Source organism: Patiria miniata, unplaced genomic scaffold (assembly GCF_015706575.1).
Source record: "Patiria miniata isolate m_02_andy unplaced genomic scaffold, ASM1570657v1 HiC_scaffold_7, whole genome shotgun sequence".
NCBI classification, from domain to species: domain Eukaryota; kingdom Metazoa; phylum Echinodermata; class Asteroidea; order Valvatida; family Asterinidae; genus Patiria; species Patiria miniata.
In genome coordinates this window covers 44,503,428-44,523,125 of record NW_024037074.1, presented here as the reverse complement: position 1 = coordinate 44,523,125, position 19,698 = coordinate 44,503,428, and the positions used below count along the sequence as shown (strand labels likewise).

General features: G+C 41.5%; 2 protein-coding genes and 1 long non-coding RNA gene across 5 annotated transcripts; 2 read left to right on the top strand and 1 right to left on the bottom strand.

Moving 5' to 3' along the window:
- Positions 1–1,765: 1,765 nt before the first annotated feature.
- On the top strand, positions 1,766–8,065 carry LOC119746343 (3-oxoacyl-[acyl-carrier-protein] reductase FabG-like). 3 transcript variants are annotated; one of them, XM_038223234.1, is made up of 10 exons: positions 1,766–1,884; positions 2,336–2,438; positions 2,919–3,061; positions 3,984–4,076; positions 4,374–4,515; positions 5,342–5,382; positions 5,605–5,674; positions 6,050–6,086; positions 6,565–6,625; positions 7,093–8,065. In XM_038223234.1, exons 2-10 carry the CDS (start codon positions 2,402–2,404, stop codon positions 7,240–7,242), a joined length of 774 nt encoding a protein of 257 aa, XP_038079162.1. In that variant the 5' UTR covers positions 1,766–1,884; positions 2,336–2,401; the 3' UTR covers positions 7,243–8,065. The 3 variants fall into 3 exon arrangements, with proteins under 3 accessions (XP_038079162.1, XP_038079163.1, XP_038079164.1); XM_038223235.1 differs by having other exon boundaries at positions 1,766–1,897; XM_038223236.1 differs by lacking the exon at positions 1,766–1,884 and adding an exon at positions 2,108–2,132.
- A 110-nt stretch (positions 8,066–8,175) lies between these two features.
- On the bottom strand, positions 8,176–9,577 carry LOC119746345. Its single transcript, XR_005273732.1, has 2 exons — positions 9,371–9,577; positions 8,176–8,941 (listed from the first exon to the last, which is right to left on the bottom strand). It is a non-coding gene; the product is annotated as an uncharacterized LOC119746345 (long non-coding RNA).
- Positions 9,578–9,759: 182 nt separating this feature from the next.
- Positions 9,760–19,628, top strand: LOC119746341 (WD repeat-containing protein 75-like). Its single transcript, XM_038223232.1, has 17 exons — positions 9,760–9,866; positions 10,997–11,126; positions 11,370–11,435; positions 11,785–11,875; positions 12,127–12,328; positions 12,439–12,617; positions 12,790–12,945; positions 13,245–13,438; positions 13,973–14,160; positions 14,635–14,807; positions 15,279–15,465; positions 15,774–15,865; positions 16,184–16,270; positions 16,559–16,788; positions 17,221–17,346; positions 17,663–17,760; positions 18,083–19,628. Exons 1-17 carry the CDS (start codon positions 9,781–9,783, stop codon positions 18,351–18,353), a joined length of 2,556 nt encoding a protein of 851 aa, XP_038079160.1. The 5' UTR covers positions 9,760–9,780; the 3' UTR covers positions 18,354–19,628.
- Positions 19,629–19,698: the final 70 nt, after the last annotated feature.

The window sequence follows — 19,698 nt, the reverse complement described above, 5'->3', positions numbered from 1 at the left end:
TAGAAAATAGCTCCTTTTGATATTTAACAGTGTACTTGTGCAAGACGTTGGAAGCGCCGCGCTTAGCCGCGGCAAAACTAGAAACGAATAAAATGAAGGAGATATTTGTTGAGCAAGCATAATGTATAGCGTGGCGGCGTAATTTCATCGTCGTAGAACACTGCTGGCTGGAACACATTTTTGCCCGGGAGTAGGGGGTGCTGAAGCATATTCCAGCACTCCAATCCAAAAAGTTGGGGGTGCTGCAGCACCCACAGCACCGCCCGTTCCCACGGGCTTGCACATAACGTGCTGAAATAAGAAAGTTCATTATCCGGACACTAAACTCCGTAATATAAAGGGCCCGGGGGGGGGGGGGGAGCTCGGGGCGCTGATCACAGAAACTGGATAGTCATCGGAGGCCGTATAGCTGGAGCTTAAAATAAAATTTAGGGCGGCACAATAATTGCCGATGGTGGTGCAAAATAAAAAAAAAAGGCTCGTACAAGGCTGCATGTAAAATAAAAAGCTCCCCCCCCCCCCAAAAGGCCCTTTTTTTAAACCCTAAAAGGGCCGGGTTATTTTTTACCATCTCTCAGCCGGGGGGGGGGGGGGGGGGGGGGGGCGGATTCCGCCCCCCCCCCCCAAGATCTCGGCCATCGAGTGACGACAACCTTTGAAACTCAATATATGCATAGAGCAACTCATCATGAACGTCCCCAGAAATTTCATGACTATAGGTCAAAGGGTTTTGGAATCAAGGCTAATTAATTAATTATTTATATGTACGAATGGTAATTCTGCTGTGTGTACATGACGTATATGGGAAATTCAGTTTTTCCGGCGCGTAGCGCCGGATTTTTTACTTATAGGGTTAAAGCACTCTCTACAAATATTGGTGGTGGTAGAGGGGGGGGGATTAAACGCTGGTGAACTTGGACTTGAATAGGAATGGGCAGTCTCGGTGATCGATGGAGTGTTTTATTTTCCCTAGCTCGGCTTCGCCTCGGCCGGTGTGGCAGGTAATTCTGTCCCCCGGTAAAAGTGTCCGGGGGGACAGAATTACCTAGGTAAAAGTGTCCTCCCTGGCCCGTTAATTCTGTCCCCCTCCAGGTAATTCTGTCCCCCAGGTTGTTTTGTCCCCCTCTTTTGAAACCCAGAAGGTTATTGTTTTGATGATTTCACTCTACAAGGTATACATTTTGGACTTTTAGTCTGCCCTTCATGAATATAAAACATATTTAATTTAGTCTATTAGATGATACGTGAACACAATGTTTCGATTCGGAGTACGGTGAAGTCTATCGCGATTATACCGCGATAGGCCAACGGAGCGGCGATGCATGGCGATGGCCCTCGTCTCATTGTTAGTATGATTCAACGTCTCCTTGGATTGGTCTGTGTTCCCATCATAGCGCGTAACGAAATTTCCTATTGGACGAATTTCCATTGTAGAGGGAGACGCATATACAGTATACACATGTTATTATCACTGCCTCAAATCTTGCAGCATGTACTGGATGGCGCGTGCGACACGCTGCTGCTCTCATTACATACTGCATGGGGACACATCTACCAGGGGGACACTTTCACCGTTGGGAAGGGGGACATTTTTACCTGGAGGGGGACAAATTTACCTAGGCAAAAGTGTCCCCCCGGACACATTTACCGAAGCACGATCCGGTAAATGTGTCCGGGGGGACACATTTACCAGGGGGGACAGAATTACCTGTCACACCGGCCGTTCGTGTGCCAGAGATCAGTGCGCGTACGTGCCTAGAGCTAGAGAGGGCGCTAGTCATTGACCTAGAGATAGCATAAAAAGGTACCTAGCTAGCGAGTGGAGGAGTGACACAGTGCCTTGGTCTCATTATTTCGGCATTTTGTCCGGGCCTCAAATTGACGGTATGTACGACAGGTGAACACACAAAGGAGTTTTAAGAACATGACGAAGGCCCTGTGCTTTTATTGTACAACAAATAAGGGAGTCCCAGGGCCGGGGCATTTGGGGCCGCGAATATTTTTCCCAAACGACTTTTCTTTACAATGCTTTAACTTTTAACCTAGACGGTTTGACCATGACATCTTCATGTATCGCATTTCCCCCCCCCCCCCCCAAAAAAGAGTTTTTTAAATATTTTTTTGTTATGAAGGTAAGGTAGCTATGCGTGCTAGCAAAATGTAAATTTAATTATTGACCAGGGACAGGCATGACATGGTTCAAATCCAATATCGGATTCATCCTGCATAGTGCAAGAGGTTGGGCATGTTGGGGGTTTTCGGGTGATGATGGTTGTGGATTCCCGCCAATCATTTTGCATTTGTAGCAACTCATTTTCTTTAACTTGATTTGCAGTGAGAAAGCTGTATCAACAATCATACATAGCCGTGAAGTACAGCGACACATCAGTGCAGTGTCAAAATGCCATCTTTTGCAGGAAAAGTTGTTCTTATTACAGGTAATTTGCATGTAGGCCTACTTGGAGTCCGGCACGGATCCATTTGGGGGTGGGGGGGGGGGGGTTGCGGGTTGAATCTCCTCCACTTCCCCCCCCCCCTCCACTCTGACACCAAATAACCAAATATTATGACAATTATAGTATAATTACCTATACATGTATGACCATCCACCTGTCCGCAACAACAGTACACAAATGCTTAGCCAGTGGGGGTCATGGAGGTATTTGAATAGTATTGTCCGATAATGCCCAGGATTGTCCGGTTTGAACATTCATATATTGAGGGTCCTATATCCATCGGCCTTTCCGTCAGCCTTTGGACATAGGACCCTCTTTTGGTAACTCAGCTCACAGTCCGTTGGGCCTCATAGACGTGCATTATAGTGACTTCATTGCCAGTCTATGGTATATCAGAGTATTATACTGTGAGATAGTATGACATTGAATGCAGTATGTTTTCCACATTTGATCCTTTTCTAGGTGCTAGTTCTGGCATTGGTGCAGAAACTGCAGTTGAGTTTGCTGAAGCAGGATGTGGTGGCCTTGCGCTGGTCGGACGCAACAAGGAAAATCTAGATGCAGTATGTCAACAGTGCCAAGACAAAGGCATCCCAAAGGATAAGGTACATATTCTACAAGTTATTCCACGAGCGTGAGTGGAACACGGAATAATGATGTGTCACGAGGCCGAAGGCCAAGTTGTTTATGGGACATAAACACACTATACTCAACCTAATGACCCGATGAATGTTTAAGTTACTCCCTTAGAATAGCTCCACTCGACATCCCTTAGAATTACTCAGTTCAACTCCAGTCATTCGCTGGTCCATGCCCTGCCCAAGGTCGCTGATGGGGGCTAATCGCTTTGAGCTCTCATTAGATGATTTTTGTTTACCCGATGACCAGGGGTCAACACGTTCTCAGCTGTCATTGGACAAACTGTTTACCTGCTGATGCAGGTCAGTTTTCCGTGTGTGCATGATGACCCTTTCACACAAGATGTACATGTGCACTGTTTAATACTTTCCCTCGTCCCCACCGCCTCACAGATATTCACCGGCACAACAAGCATTGAGCCCCCACAAGCGCCGCTCAGTGACTTGTTATGAGACTGGGTATAGCACACGAATCCACCAGTATTGGTGCTCAAGGTACTACATCATTATTACGCTGCTCATTGGGCCAATGAAACATTCCAAAGACAATCTCAGCTCCCTGGGGAGTATACAGCTCGGTGCAGCCATTTCGGTGCAAAGCAGCTTAAATCAATCACAATAACCATCTCTGCCCTCACAGGTGCCCATTACTCCTGGGTGGAGAGAAGCAGTGAGTTATAAAGTGCCTTGCCAAAGGGCACATACAGAATAACCCAGGCTGGACTCGAACCCACAAACAGAATACCCACATACCACGAATTCAATGCTCCAGACCACGAGGCCACGGCACTCCACAGGTATGCTGTGTCATTTGGGTTGCTCACTGAGCAACTCAAGCCTTGCATAGATCCAAAAACTAACTGCGATAGTTTGTCTTTTTGTCTGTTAGGTGCTAGGCATCATTGCTGACATGGCCAAGGAGGAGGACGTTCAGCGAATCATGGACAGCACTATTCAGCAGTTTGGTCAATTGGATATACTGGTTCGGCAGATTTTCTTTTATGTATACTACATACATCATTTCCCTAAGCTGTCGGTTGTTATTGGGTTGTAACTTCCTCCTGTCTATGTTTCCTAATATAAATATCAAGCCTCTTTCCTAATATAAATGTCAAAGATTTGGCCTTTGAATGTTTTCAATCTAATTTATAAAAGTTAGACTTGCCTTCCTTGTCAAATATCAGCCAAATGCCTCGCTAATCAGTGGAATAAACATGAGCAAGGAATGATTTTTTTGCTTACAGTAAAAAGAGCTCGACATGTCCTTTCCTGTATACAGGTGAACAATGCAGGGATAGGAGGTGTGAAGTACCTGGGTGAGGAAGGCATTATGCAAGTCTACGACAGCGTCATGCGAGTCAATGTGCGCTCCATGCTTCAGCTGACCCAACTTGCTGTTCCCCATCTCATTAAAACCAAAGGTGGGTAACAGGTGTATTTGTGTGGATTCTGTGAGTAACAGGTGTATTTATGTGGATTCTGTGCAGTAACTAAGGACAGTGGTATTATAGTGTAATGGGCTGTTATCCTGAGATTTGGCAATTACCTTGTCTCTTTGTAAACAACACCCTAACTTCTTGACGGTTTGAAGTGTGCACAACTTGTTTTCATTGTTCACAAACCAGGAGCACGTTAGCCGAAACACCTGGGTTACATGTGTGGCGACCTCATCCAGTGCAAAACCTGTAGATGTAGGCAAAACGCTCTTTGTGGACTGAGTCAAACTTCGAGATCAACTTATTATTTTTTGTCATTTGCAGAAATTAACAATGTTGAACTGGATTCATAACCTCTGAAGTCATAAACAGTTATTTTTAGCTGAATTAAGTTTCAAGTTTGGGGTCCACTTGACACGTACAAATCTTTTGTCCGGCTGCCATATACATGTACGTCAGCTTCTTAGAATGAACAATGCATGCATGTGACGTTTTTCCACCGTAGACCCCGCTCTACGAGCGAGATCTGTGGTGGCAGGCCCCTGTGAACCCTAAGAATGACGTCGGAGCTAAATAAATGACGCAGGCTTAACCCCAGTTGATTGGGTGAGGTAATCGAACACACTCTGTCTCACCGTTGAACGGATACTTGTGCTTGAAATCCAATTAAGTTGACCAAAGGAAGTGATTGGAATGGCGCTGATAACTTGCACCCTCAAGACCTTAGGTCCGAGGTTCGAATCCACTCCAATCATTAGATTTCCACATCCAATCATATACTGACATAGTCCATGTGTTTTTGTTTCTCCAGGGAATGTTGTCAACCTTTCCAGTGTCTGTGCCACTAGAACTGTAAGTCATATTAAGTGACTTAAGGGTTTTAACAGTGCTTGAATACATTTAGACATTACCTTGTGTAGACGTTATGTCACGACAAATACGAGATTTGTTGTTGTTCACCTATTGTGATTCCTTTTTTGTACAAAATTTTGACTGTGAACTTCAATAACATCAAATATTGTAGTGTGGTCAAAGAAAGAAATGCATTTATTTCTTCTGTTTTATACCTTACAGCTTCCCATGATGGTTACGTACAACATGACCAAAGCAGCAATAATGCAGTTCACTAAATGCTGTGCACTAGGTAAGTTCAAGTTTAAAGTTGCATTTCAATTGGTAAAGCACCCTTAACTTGTGATGATAGGTTATGATTTCAAACAGAACATTTTGACAGATTTACTGGGCTGTTTTGTTCCCGTTTCTACCTGATGACCTTACAATCTTCTCACGGAAACATAATTGTTGTCAAGAATTATGCATTCAAGTAAAGAATGTACATGTACATTCTTCTGTCCATCCAGGCAAAATCTCTCTCGAAGGACTATTGCAACAGAATTTGCTTGAATTTTATCCCCCTGTGATAATTTTCCATAAATATTAACAAATGTCAAACAGTTCTATCACTCTGTACCGTTGAGTGATTGGGTTCATCTCATCACTTTCTTTGATTGTTTTACAGAATTAGCTGCAAAGCAAGTTCGTGTCAATGCTGTCAAGTAAGTGACCATTCTTTGCAGGAGTAGTAGTCATTGATTGACTGTTGTCAAATAAGAGATTGTTTCAAGGGTCATTAGCAGTCGGTTGACCACTGTCAGTTTAAAAGGTGCTGCTTGTATTTTGAGGTTTTACGGCTATTACCATTTCGTCTGATGGATATACATTTAGGATTTGTGTCGAGATACTGATTGCTTTGTTTTTAAGATGTAGCATGTTTACTGTCTCTGCTGACGGTCTGCCAAGAATGATTATTGGCTGAGTATTACAGATAATTATATCAGAAAAATCCTTCCTTTACAAGGAATTTTAAATAGTGCTGATGATCGTAAATGCAGAATTTATGTTTGTCAGAGCCAGTAACTTATGGGCTCTTGTGTGCCCTATTTTGAAGGAAAACTACATTTGACCTAATTTTGCAGGCTTGACCTCAATGACTATAATCATGTTCTGTTTTGGGGTTATTTTTCTTTTCTTCAGTCCTGGCTCCATTTGGACCCCAGTCCATGAGAGATCTGGTCGTGCTGACTCGGTCATTGAGGTAAGTCTACGATATGTTGTCCACTCAAATCAGAATAGTGTCTGGATCTCATGAATTTGCATGAACCGGCCTGTAGGCTATTTTGGACACCCTGTTCTGTAAATACAAATGCTTCCTAAAAATGAGCTAACCTCAAGCAATTTGGAACTACTCTTTCCATTCAAGGCAAGTTTTGCCCACTCAGTTTTCAAATGCTGACTGAAGCTCTGCACATTCGGGTCAGGGATGTAGTCGAGTCCATCACAAGTCCGTACAGTCTCATGTCAAATCACAAGCTACTCAAATGAGCTTTGACAAAGGCATTCCTTTGTCATTGTTAATCCATTGTCACTTGACACTGGAATTTTGAATGGACTCGTGAATTACTTGTAATTGGACTTGTGAGGGCTTTGTGATGGACTCGACGACATCTCTGGTTAGGGTGCATCATTTTTAAGACTTGGTCCCTTTCACTTCTTGCATTTCAGACTGCCAAGAAGGTCCACGCGATGGGCCGTATCGGACAGACTGGTGAGGTAGCCAAGGCTATCATGTTTCTAGCCTCTGAAGACGCCTCCTTCATGACTGGTGCGTCTCTCCCCATCGATGGAGGCAGGCATGCCATGTGTCCTCGTTAATGAGAATGATGTCCTGATGAAATGGTTCATGAAATGTCTTCCTGGATCGATATCAATAGCTACTGAAAATGAAGTATAAAAGGCGGAAGATCATTTGTATTTGTAACCCAAAAAGTACCCTACTTAAGTATTTTCAAACACCCAACTTGGATTAAAGATCACACTGGTGCTAACACCCCGTGAAATTACTCCGTCTGGCTTGCCATTATAAAGAAGAAACCAAGAAATGGTGGCGATTTCCAGCAATCAGTCAACTGACTAGTTGTTGGAAATAAAGAATTATATAGATGAAATTGTGTTTTGTGATCAAAAGATTGCGTATGGATTGTCACTTTTTTTTTTAAAGTGTAATATCCAACGAGCTGAAAGGATTAGGTTTTGAAACATCTTCTTTTGATTTTGAGTGGTGTTATTATTGAAAACAAAAAAGTGCACGTTGAAAACAAAAAAGAGTATGAAAAGCAAATGGTCCTATATGCCTTTGAATAGGATTGTGACAATACATACTTGGTGTATTTGACCGTGCAGTGAATTTATATTGTAATGTCTGAAAAAATCTTTTTGTGTCATTACAAATATATTAGCACTGAAGGAATTTGGAATTCTCATTGGACAAATATAGATTTCACTTTTAATTTCAATTTTGGACACCATAAACATTGTCCACTCTTATAATTATATAATGTCAGATTTTAAAAAGAAGTAAATATGAAATTATGAAATTAAGCTTTGTATGGTGTATGTTTGGGCATGTATTCATGTTCTCATGGTGTATGGGAAGGCTCTGTCCTTGAATAAATAGGGAAATGTACTTTTACAGGGACAAGATTGCGTGCTTGATCATTTTGTACATCTTTGCGCTCCTTTTTCACTTGGTGGTACTTTGAAATGTTCATAGTGACATTAGCAAACAAATATATGGAACAAAGCAGATTTTCAAACAAGCTTTCTGATTATATTGATAGACTGGTTTTTAATAAACTTAGCAACATAACTATGTGTGGGTCAAATCCCGCTTAAAAGGAACAAAATGCAGTAAAACTTTGACATGAAAGTACTTTGTAAAATCATTTCAAGGAAACATTTTACAAGAGAAGAATATAAAACAACATAAGTCGGGTATTTTTGTCACAAAAGCCCTGCTAGTTTGACACGTGGATGTAGATAACAGTTTACAAGTTAATATACCAAGGGGAAAAAAGACAATTTGAATGCAGATTTTGATCATTATGCAATGGGATGAAATAGAGGCGATGGTAATGAGGAAACAACTTAACAACTGTGTTAATTAAGGCAATTGATTGACTCTTGATGAAGCTCGCTTCATAACCCTTAAGACTGGACGTATGCCACACCATAAGGCTTGAAGCTCCAGGATCACATCGCTGTTTATCTGGACTGCGAGACTGTTGGACGCAATGTGTTTGCCATCATGGACCTCTTGAGGCGTGCAGTTCATGATAAACCACGTTGAATCCAGGCTTGAAGTTAAGATCCACCTTGCCAAGTCATTCTTCAATCTGCCTTTGAAAAGAATGTACAGTTCATGTACATTTGTATATGGAGGGCCTGTCGAGGAGGATGGGCTGATGGGATGATTCTGGCTAGCATGAATGTAACCATTGTTCACAGGTCTAAGCCCAAAGCAAGCTGAATATCGTCAATGGTGGCATTCCTGACTCTGCTCCCTTCTTGAAGCCTGCAATGTAAATTATGTAAATGAAGAAAAATTCATCCTTACAATAAACAAATTAATCCTTACATTTGAAGAGACATTGATCGATTTGGTGTTACTATTTACCGGAAAACACCGGAAAATACCGGAAAATACCGGAAAATACCAAAAAACTACCGGAAAATTACCGGAAAACTTCCGGAAAATACATTTAATACCATTAGCATGGTTAGGGCTGCCGGCTGCAGCTTTGGATGGATCGTTGTCATGGTTGTGTGAGAAAGTGAAATTCTGGATGCAAGTATACAATGACAGTAGTTTCATCACCCCTCCTGCCCCTGATCACTGTCGTGTGTGTGGGTGTGTGTGTGGGGGGGGGGGGGGGGGCAAAGTCCTCCATCATGTCCATGGTTTTTCAAATGGCATCGACCATTCAATGATTCATCAACTTACCCAAGTAAAGAAGAAACGGAACAAAACCAAACTGGAAAGTCAACTTAGCAACCGTCGTGACATTCATCACCCTCTGTCTCGTTTCAGGTTTCAGCTTCATTGTTTTTGTGGACTGCAATTTTAGTACCAGCTGAAAAAATCAAACTCCACTTTACTCACTACTTCCATGCATCGACTGCAACAATGTGCGCATGCGCGCTGGATTATTCTTCATTCATTTTAAGTTTTGCCGTAAATTTCAAAAACAAAATCTTGTACACTTTCAATTTAAATAGTTTTGAACAATAGTTTGCGACGAAAAACATTTATAAAAGTAGATATTGTGTTAGAATAAAAAAAAAAATTTATGATGAATTTACATGCAATTAACTAGATGTTTTGAGATAAACGTAATATTGATATTATTCAAGATGGCGGCGCTCAGTGCGGGCCGCGTGGTTGTTCGCGGAGGCGCAGATCTTGTTAAAAACCGTCCCGTATTTTCGTCAGATTCAAAGTAAGTGACATCGAATACTAGATAATGTTAGGTTCTTCTTATATTTAGCATTTGCCAAAATACACTCCTAAGGATCAGTGTGCGCTGCAAGATGATACTGATAGCTCTACAAAATGCACCACAAAATGCATAGCCATAGGCTAACTTATTAAAGTTATATGACTAAAGAGGGCGCTGTTTATTAATTTGAGTTTGCATTTTCACTTCATGCTCTTTTTTTTCCACTCAGTTTATGATGGATATGTTGTTCTCTTTATTAAGAAAACAGGTCTGCATTATGCGTAGCTGTAGACTCTTGAGCCTTGGCCATTTTTATGGAATTCGTAACAAGATTTCAATGGCTTACATAAGTTACAGTTACCTGGTTACATAGTTAATTATAAAATATAGGATTAGTATGACTACGGGATTGAAAAATAAAATTGCAAAATTGTACAAGTTGAAGTGGTTTTGCACACATAATGTACGTTAAGCCAAATAATCAAAAAAAAAAAAACATGTTTAGCGTCCCGCTTGCTTGATTTTTTTTTTTGAACCAAAAAAATAATATTTTTTTAACAGTGACATCATTTTGGCCACTTTGTGAGTTGCATAGCCCATATGAATCTGGTATGTCATTTCCCGAGTCCAATTGCAGCCATTTCAAAAAAACTGGCTGCCATCTTGAAAAATAGCCTGGTCGGGCGGCCATTTTGGAAGGGAAAAAAAACAGGGCCTCCCGCTTCCTTTGTTTAAAAAAAAAAAGGCAAGACGCCAAACATGTTTTTTAAAATTATTTGGCCCTGGACTAGTCAGAATGTCGAAGGTCACCAAGGTGCGGGACAGGGTTTGATCTGAAATTCCTTTCACAATTTGGCTAAGGTATACTTTAATTTGGCTGAGAATATTTGTGAAAACAAGGTTACAGAATGAAAGATGGATCTGCATCTAGAACTCAGCTTCCTGGAAATTGTGTAAAAAAGGAGTAATGTAAATTGTATTTTCAGGGAGTGAATTACGGACAGTTACGTATGCCTACTCAAGTTTAAGTAAGAGAAAGATGCTAACTTTGTCATAATATGTGGATGATTGTACAGTACATGTACATTTATGTGAATAGCAGTAATATAGCATTTTGTGATTCCTTTCAGATACGTCTTTGTGGCCTCTGGGTACACTGTGAAAGTCTTCAATGTGGCTAGTGGTGATTGTGTGAGACAGCTGAGAGGTCACGATGGTGAGGTCACAGGGGTGGTGGTTAACCCACAAAACAAACTACAGGTAAATGTGACTAGTCGTTACAAGTGTATTTGCAAAAAACAACAACTTAATTTTAGTGTATGAAACGTGTAAAATTTTGTTGTAAAATGCTTTTTTGTACTTAAGATAGTTCATTCTCTCTACGATTCATACATGTAGGCTAAATAGTTTATTTCTGTAAACGTTTTCAGTAGGTTTATTGTAACAAAATTGCATTTACTTTTTATCCCTAAAACTGTAAAATTCTGTTGTCATATTTTGCAGGTGTTCACAAGTTCTACGGATGGGACAATCAACCAATGGGATTACATGGATAGTGTACTACTAAAGGTACTGTATCCCCAAGAGGACACTTGAAAATTATATTTCAGTTTGTTGTGTCTGGGATGATTGGAAATTCTTTTATTCTTCTTAGGCATTGTTGTATTGTTTCACATCTTCACTCCTTATGTACAAAGCACGCTGGTTGAGTGGTCAAGACATCGGAACTAGTAAACAAGAGGTCGTGGGTTCGAGTCCACATTTTATCGTGCAAGCTCTTGAACAGAAACATGTTTCCTGTACTTTCAAAAATTACTTCAGCAAAGGACACAAATTAAAGGTAATGAATTAGTTATGTTTTGATATTCTCAGTAAAATGTTTGATAGTTTTCTACATTTCTGTGTTTCCTCCCCACAGACATTGTATGTCAGATCCCCGATTCACGGTCTCTTCGCGCATCCAGCCATTCCAGATTATCTGTTTGCCACAACATTTGATGAGAAAAGTGGTGAGTTTTGCTTCACAGCTGATGATTTTTGTCAGGCAGGTTAACATCCATTTAAACAAGTTTCTGTTGCACCTCCCCTCTTCCAAAGATTGCCTTGGGACTCTTGGTCCCTCCCCACAACTAGACCCACAGAAAATCTAGTCCCAATAAACCGAATTGGGACCAGCTTTACTAGGGTTATCAAGTCTTGTCGAAGAGGAAAAATTAATTTCAAGACATTCTTTTCAAATCTTGCATCATTTTCACTACAGATAAGAAGTCCCGACTGAAACTTGTCAAGATAGCAATCCCCAAAATGGCTGGCACGTGCGTGGATGTGCAGGATAAGTTTCTATTGGGGAACGTCCTGGCCGGTGACAAAGGCATAGCGTTTGGTGTCGGAGGAGAATTCATTGCCACCGTCAAGGGAAACACGCTCAAAATTTTGTTCATGGAGGACTTAAGCCTGAAAAAGTGAGTACCAGTGGGAGTTTCAACATAAACAATTGTTTCATTCATGTGCATTTGTTAAAATGGTTACCTGTGGCTACTGAACATATTGCAATCTTACTTCACTCATGCAGACTGTCTCCTGACAAAACCCCTCTGACATGTGTTGCCTGCCATCCGGTCGATTACTGTATAGCTGTGGGCGATGAAAAAGGCCGCATCTCCATCTGGCGTAACTTTCACAAGAAGGAGCGTCGAGCGCTCGAGCACTGGCACTCACTGAGAGTTGAGGATTTGTGTTACTCACCGGAAGGTTGGTAAATGCAGACATGTAGCACATGCATATAAGTGTTGTATTCTTGTAAAATCTCGCAGGTTTTTGAGGTCAACTTGCACACGCGCTTTTGCAAAGACCTTTCACTGAATGTTGGTTTTGAAGTAAAGAAACAGGTAAATAAGTACTTTATTTTGAATCTGCTATGCAGGATCAGTGTTATACAGCGTTGGTCATGAGTGCACCCTAGTGGAATGGCAACATGAGTCGTTACAGAAGAAGTTCCTGCCACGGCAAGGTGCACCAATCAACCACGTCACCTGCTCACCAAACAGTCAACAGAGGGCGCTGTCACTCATGACAAATGGTCAGTAGCTTTAATCTCAACACAGTTCCATTAACTAAATTTTTCTTCTGGTTGGTAAAGTCCTTTGCCTTCATACGCACGCGTGAAACATTTCACGCGATTGACTAAATATGGCCTGCCATGCTAAATCTGTTGCCCCAATGTTGCAGGTTGTGGTTTCGAGTCCCAGCAATTTTACATCTCTTTTTTTTTCCCCAGAAGTAATTTTGTTCCTTCAATCGTCGATACATTTTTTTCACTGACCAGCCCTTTTGACTCCTCCCATTAATCTATTCCTATTATTTTCATTGGTCCGTCAGCTATTCTCATCCAATCCCATCAGAAGACGACGCAGACCGTCCAGGGATTGGTGCACACAAACTTCAATCGCAGGCGGGAGGGCTACCTACCCACAGGCCTGGTCATTGATCCCCACACGAGAGCGTTAGTTACCAATGGCATGGTGGGACAGCTGCAGTTCTATCAGCTGGAAGAGGATCGCCTTTTATTTAGTGTGAGGCTGCGTCCAAATCTCTAGTTTAGGGCTGTTGTCTAGGTCTTGTCTGACATTGAAACTACATGGAAACAAGCTGACAATAGACATAGCCGTAGCTCTGGAATCCCGTTTCGGACATGAATGTTTCTTGACCATTACACGCTAGTGCCTTAACCATAATCCTGCCAGACACAACACAGTGCATCATGTGGAAAAGTCTGGTGCACTTTGGTGCATTTAGCTTATCATCACCAATACATAAATGGTACATGTTTGAATAGGATCCAAATCCTCTCAAACAATCAATAGCTGTCAAATAATTTTGGGTCGTATAGTGGTCAGACGACTCTCAAAAGTGTTATTTGGCTATGTTTGAATGAGGAATTGTAAAATATAAAAAAATTTGACTGCAAAATGTCGGAGTAATAAAAATTAAGCAAACCGGAATTGATTTTGGAGCACAATCGGTCAGCGGATGGCTATTATCTGTGCTTTATCTGTCCATGAAGTTGGTCCCTCGTCCTCATATATTTTGCTTTTCCAAACGAACAGCTGGACATCACAGGTGAGAATTACATATCCCCAGCAGACCTGGGACATCCCCTAATGCACACCGAGGTAGAGAAGGTGACCTTTGACCTGAGGGGAGAGTGGATGGCCACAGTGGAGCGAAGAGACGACAAACAAACATCACCCGAGATGCGTCTCAAATTTTGGCAGTTTGATAAGCTGAAACAAAGGTACCGTCATTTTTCAGTTTATTCATTGAGGGGTTAAACACTAGGAAACAGAAATGTCTGAAATGCTTTTGCTCCGAACAAGATGAAAAGTGAACAATGGCAATTCAGATACACACTCTGCAACCTCACAATATCTGAAAGGTGAGTTGATCAAGAAACTGAACCATCAGTCACTTGGAAGTGTCTGAAACTTAAAATGGCCGGTTTCTTGATAGGCTTATGATTCAGATATCGTGAGGTTAACAGAATTGTCTGAAACATAAGTGCTTTGAACAGGTTTACATATCAGACATTCGAGGATATGTTTCAAACATAAAATATCTATTCTTTTTTTAAAACTAATACCAGTCTGCCAGTGAATGTAACTTTTAGAAGAATCTATAAAATAGGTTTAGAAGTATTTTGCTACACCTTTGCATACTTACAAGTTATCTTGTAATTGTATATTTTGTTTTTGGTGGTGTTGTTTCTTAGTTTCGTCTTGAACACTGTCATCTCAGAACCTCATACCGGTAGGATTAGCTGTCTCAGTTTCAGGCCATCTTCCTCATCAGTGTCACATGACATGTACGAACCAATGGCCGTCACCGCCGGGGATGATGGGAAATTCAAGCTGTGGGCTCTTGCAAATGATGACGACAGTCACAGTAAGTTCTTCACTTCAGATTTATCATAAACTGAAGAAATTCACTGAACTGAAGGGTCCAACTCCACGCTATCATGTGTTGTCTATCAATTTGGGGTGTTATAGTGGTCAGAAGGCTGCAAACAGCCTTTACTTAAGCTTGCTGACTAGTCTTGTTGACTTGCAACAAGGCCGACTAGACTCGCTGTCAGGATGTTATTACACAAACATGCGGTTCTTGTCAGATGGGCTGGTGTTTGGCTGTGATTTTCAGCGTCTTTAGTTCAACCCAGGTAAAAGGAGCACTCGCCATGTTATTTGGATATGTTTGAATCAGGAACTTGTGAAATACGCAATTTTTTGACTGAGTAGTATATTAATTGAACCTAAAGAGGAGTAAAGATAATGTTGAGTTTGAGTGCCAATATTGGTGGATTTGTGCTCATTGTATAGCTGGATCTTTTCCAACTGTTTTCCCCCTGAAATTCTTCAGGTAAAAACAGAAGTTGGGGCTGCGACTCTGTGGGCTTCTTCAGGGAAGACATGCCCAGATGTGCCTGCTTCTCATCAGACGGGTCCCTTCTGGTTGTTGCCTTTGGTCATGTGGTGACGATTTGGGACCCAGACGTCAATGTCTTGAAGAAGACACTCTGTCATGGAACGAAGGACCACCTAATAGAGTAAGTACTTTGTATGTGCACTCAAATTCTACACCTTGAACATTGTGTTGGGCTCTTAGATGTGCAGTGCATTGTGGTTGGTTGCGAATTAAAGCAGCAAGTAACAATCGGATTTTGACAATTTACATCTATGTGTTTTTCTTATACCTGTTACAGAATCTTGGATATATTATTCTTTTGTCACACGGAAACGTTCCTAATTCTGTTGGAAATTTGTCAATGTATTTTTACAGTAGTTGAATTCCTAAATAGTTTTGTGTTTTCATCTTTTATAGTGTATTTGACATTGGAACTTTATTAATTTGCAGGCACATGGCATTCGGGCATGGTTCAGCTTCCCATTGTCTGGTTTCGGCCTCATCAAGTGTTCTGAATGTGTGGAGCCTACTAACTTGCAGTGGTAAGTTTCTGGAATGTGAAAACTGCCTTCCCCACATCATCCCTCCCTACCCCCCCCCCCCCCTTTGATCCATATCCACCACCAAATGTGTTCCTTCCCCTGCCCCATCCCCTCTTCACCAACTGCCACACCCCTTGGTCCACGCCCCTGTTTAGTCCCTCTTTGTGTTTCTCCTTCCGTCGCTGCATGCTTGTGTGTCCCCTACATGTTTGTTTCTGTACCACTGTCATTCACTTCTTTGAGAAATGTGTCACTTATTAGACCAAAGCGTTAGCCCACCTAATTTTGTTAATTTCAAAACTGTTTTGTTTGATACAGTAATATGGCGAGTCAATATGAAAGTCAGTGTACTGGCTGCGGACACCGAGTCTGAGTTTGTTGCCGTATTTGACAAGTCAGGAAATTGTAAGTACAATGTGACAGTGTTTTACTCGTACATTTAAAATAATATGCTGAATTTGTTAAGATCAGTTTGAGATGACTAAATTAGAGATTCTTTCAACAACAATCGATGGGAATAAGTTCTTACTTTCAGTTAAAAGAGTTTTTGAGTTAACAGGATTTGACTTATCGGATTTCACTGTCATGTGCATAGGACTCAGTTGGTGCAGCTCCAGAGGGGCAATCCGGAGGTCGATCCAGTCAATTTCTTTGTTCGAATTTCAAAACCCCCATTTTGTCACTCCCAAACAGTGTTTGTTTTCCACCCGCTGGAGCCCAAGCTTGTCTACTCCAAGCAAGACCTCCCCACACCACACATCATCAGTGCAGTATTCATCCCTAAGACAAGAGAAGACACATCTGCAGCTAGGAGGTCAGATCTCCTGCCGTGGGAGACGCACTCCCATCTTTACTTTGTTACAAAGTGCCTGATGCTGGCGACTGTGACGAGTCAAGTTGATCAGCAAAGAGCGAACCGTGCTGTAAGTGTTTAACACATTACCATCTGGACGACATTGTATTATTTTGCAATTTTAAGGTGAACGAAGAAATTGACTGGAGCGGGGTTTGAACCGGCGACCTCGGGATTACCATTCTGGACCAGCAATCCCGAGGTCGCAGGTTCAAATCCAGCTCCAGTTAATTTCTTTGTTCAACTATAAAATTGTTATATTGTGCCTAGTCAGTTTCCCTTTGTTGTCCATTTGAAAATATGTAAAATTTTGTATGTATTCCCTGGTGAAGCCATATTTCAGTTTGAATGTGGAGAGAAGGAGATGTATTGCAGTGCTTTTTCAATAATCCTTAATTTTTTTTGAATTAGATTTTTTTTCAATTACTTTTAGAGCCCAATTAGATTGTTAAATATATATATAGCGGCTGTAAAAATGAATGTATTTCTGTACATGTATCAGGACTTGGAGGAGAGGTTACCACCCACACCATTCGCCATGCTGTTGAACAACCAGCAGCGCAAAGTGGATAAGGAGGGAGAAGGAGTCAGGATGCAAGACCTGCCTGCCTCAGCTAACATGAGAGAGGTGAGTAGTCTGTACTGAGGTCATGTCCAGAATTACGTGGCTACGGCTTACAATCCTACATGCGCCTATGAAAGCGGCTAAATCCACTTCCCATAGACACGTTTATTACTGCTAGCCATTGCCAAGTCATTTAAACATTAGGGCGCTCAACTAATGTTACAGATTAAATACTTTATCTGCTAATATTTTATCAGCAATACAATTTGTTCGGTTTTTTTCTTCCTGTTTTTGGCTCTTGTAAATTGCAATAAACATATAAACATCTTTCAGTTAGCTTCATTTGTTTTTAGTTTCTTTGAATTCCTTTCTGTTGCAGATGCTGCAATCACCGGCTCATATATTACCACCAGTCAAGTCTTTGTGTGCCACTTTCCTCCAAGGGCTGCTAAACCCAGGGGCAAAAGCTCTCCAAAGGTACAAGTTCAAGGAACTGTAGAACAGGGGAATGATTCAAACCCAGACTTTGTCTCAAATATATTGGTTGAATTGGTTCAGCATTTTAGACTCAGTATTTGTGAGCTACAAAAATGTACTTCCAAAACAACTTTAGTTTAATCTTAAAAATGAGCCTTGTCCAAAGTTATATATTAGGTAAACAACCATTAGGATTGGTTATAAGGGGCATGGACGGAACAGTACTTAAATACATCATGAAATTTATTGTATTTAGAATGCTTTCAGTTTGTTTGAAGAAATTTATCACTCTCCTTTTCTTGTCTCCTGCCTTTTGGCTTAGGAGAGACGAAGTAGACACAGATGAATCAGATGCAGAAAGCGACAAGGAATCAGACTCGGAAGAGTCCGACATGGAAACCGAGACAGCTGTCAGAGGCCATATGACCCAATCAAAAGACACTGGAAACAGTACTGATCAATCAGAGCATCACGTCCGATCAGGTGATCAGTATGCAAATGAAGCACTAAGTGAGGCAGATTATAGGCGACTTGAGAAAGTGTCGAGGTCTGGGCTGAAATGGATGCGCAAGGTCTTCCAGGAAACTTACTAGGAGTTTTGGACCGGAGACATGTTTCAGTTTGAAGGTGGAAGTGCAAAAGAATGAAAGTCTGTCCTGAGCCTATATGGCTCATCAGGCCGGCGTTTATCTCTGGTTTCCTTGGCATGAAACAGCTGAGAATATTTCTGTTCCCCTGGATGGGATGCTAGTCTATCGCAGGTTACTCCCCAGCTAATGCCGGTACCCATTTGTACTCCTTGATGGAGAGGGGCACGTTGGGGTTAACACATGGCCTGCAGCTGGATTTGAACCCCTGAGCCTTCGATCATGAGTCACAAACGCTAACCACTAGGCCATGCCTCTCCCTCCCCCTCCCCCCACCCCCCACCCCTCCCCCCACCCAGAAAGTTTTGGAAAGTGAAAAGCCTGCTTCTATTCCAATGATTTTTGAAATGACATTTTGTTTTTAAGACCATGCTGCTAACTTTGTGCCAAGCCAGACATTTGAATGCTATTGCTGCTGTGCCCTGGTGCCTATGTGTAGCATCTTCTCAGTAGAAAGAACTTGGTTCACTTTGTTTCTTTCTTGGAGGGACAAAAGAACCTTATTGATTTCTTCTCTGTCGACAAGCTCCGCACTGTCTCCTCTCTCTGTCTTCAACACAACAATGACCAACCCCCTACTTCCAATGTATACAATGTATACAATATAAGCCTGCTTGCTCGCAGAGGTTCACTTCTGACCCTCATAGTACATACATGTCAGAAGTTACAAAAAATAGCAACCAGGCTGGTTAGACTTTACACGGGTTGTTTTTTTAGATCCAACCCCCAATGACAGAAAATTTGTAATAAACCCACATCTCTTCCTATGTACCAGTAACAACACTTCAGTTTGGTGTACACCCACATAGAGAATAAAATTAGTCTGTAAACCTGGCACCCTGTGTATGTTAAGCATTGAGTGCATGCATGATGTGCTCCACTTACTGGAACACTGTTGTGGTCAGGCAGCGCCCTCTACTGTTCTTAGAGGGAGTCTACAGAGTCATTATGAAATGCTGAGGACTATTTGTAATCTACTACCAGTAATGTCTTCTCCACTTACTTCACCACCTCCAAGTAATCGAGGGGTTTCCCCCAAAGTCAGCCGGCTAATGTAAGCTATACCATTGATCAGTGCTGTATGCAGACACCATATTTGTATTAATATTTAACTCTTTTTCAAGGGTGGGGTGTTCTTTTTTATGAACCTTGTCACATGAGTTAGAAGTGTATCCTAAATGGAATAAAAGAATACAAAGGGAACTTATTTGATCAAAATAACAATCATGTAATGAATGCTGCTTGACTTGACTAGACTGATTGGAAAGCTTTTACATGTACAGATCAAAAT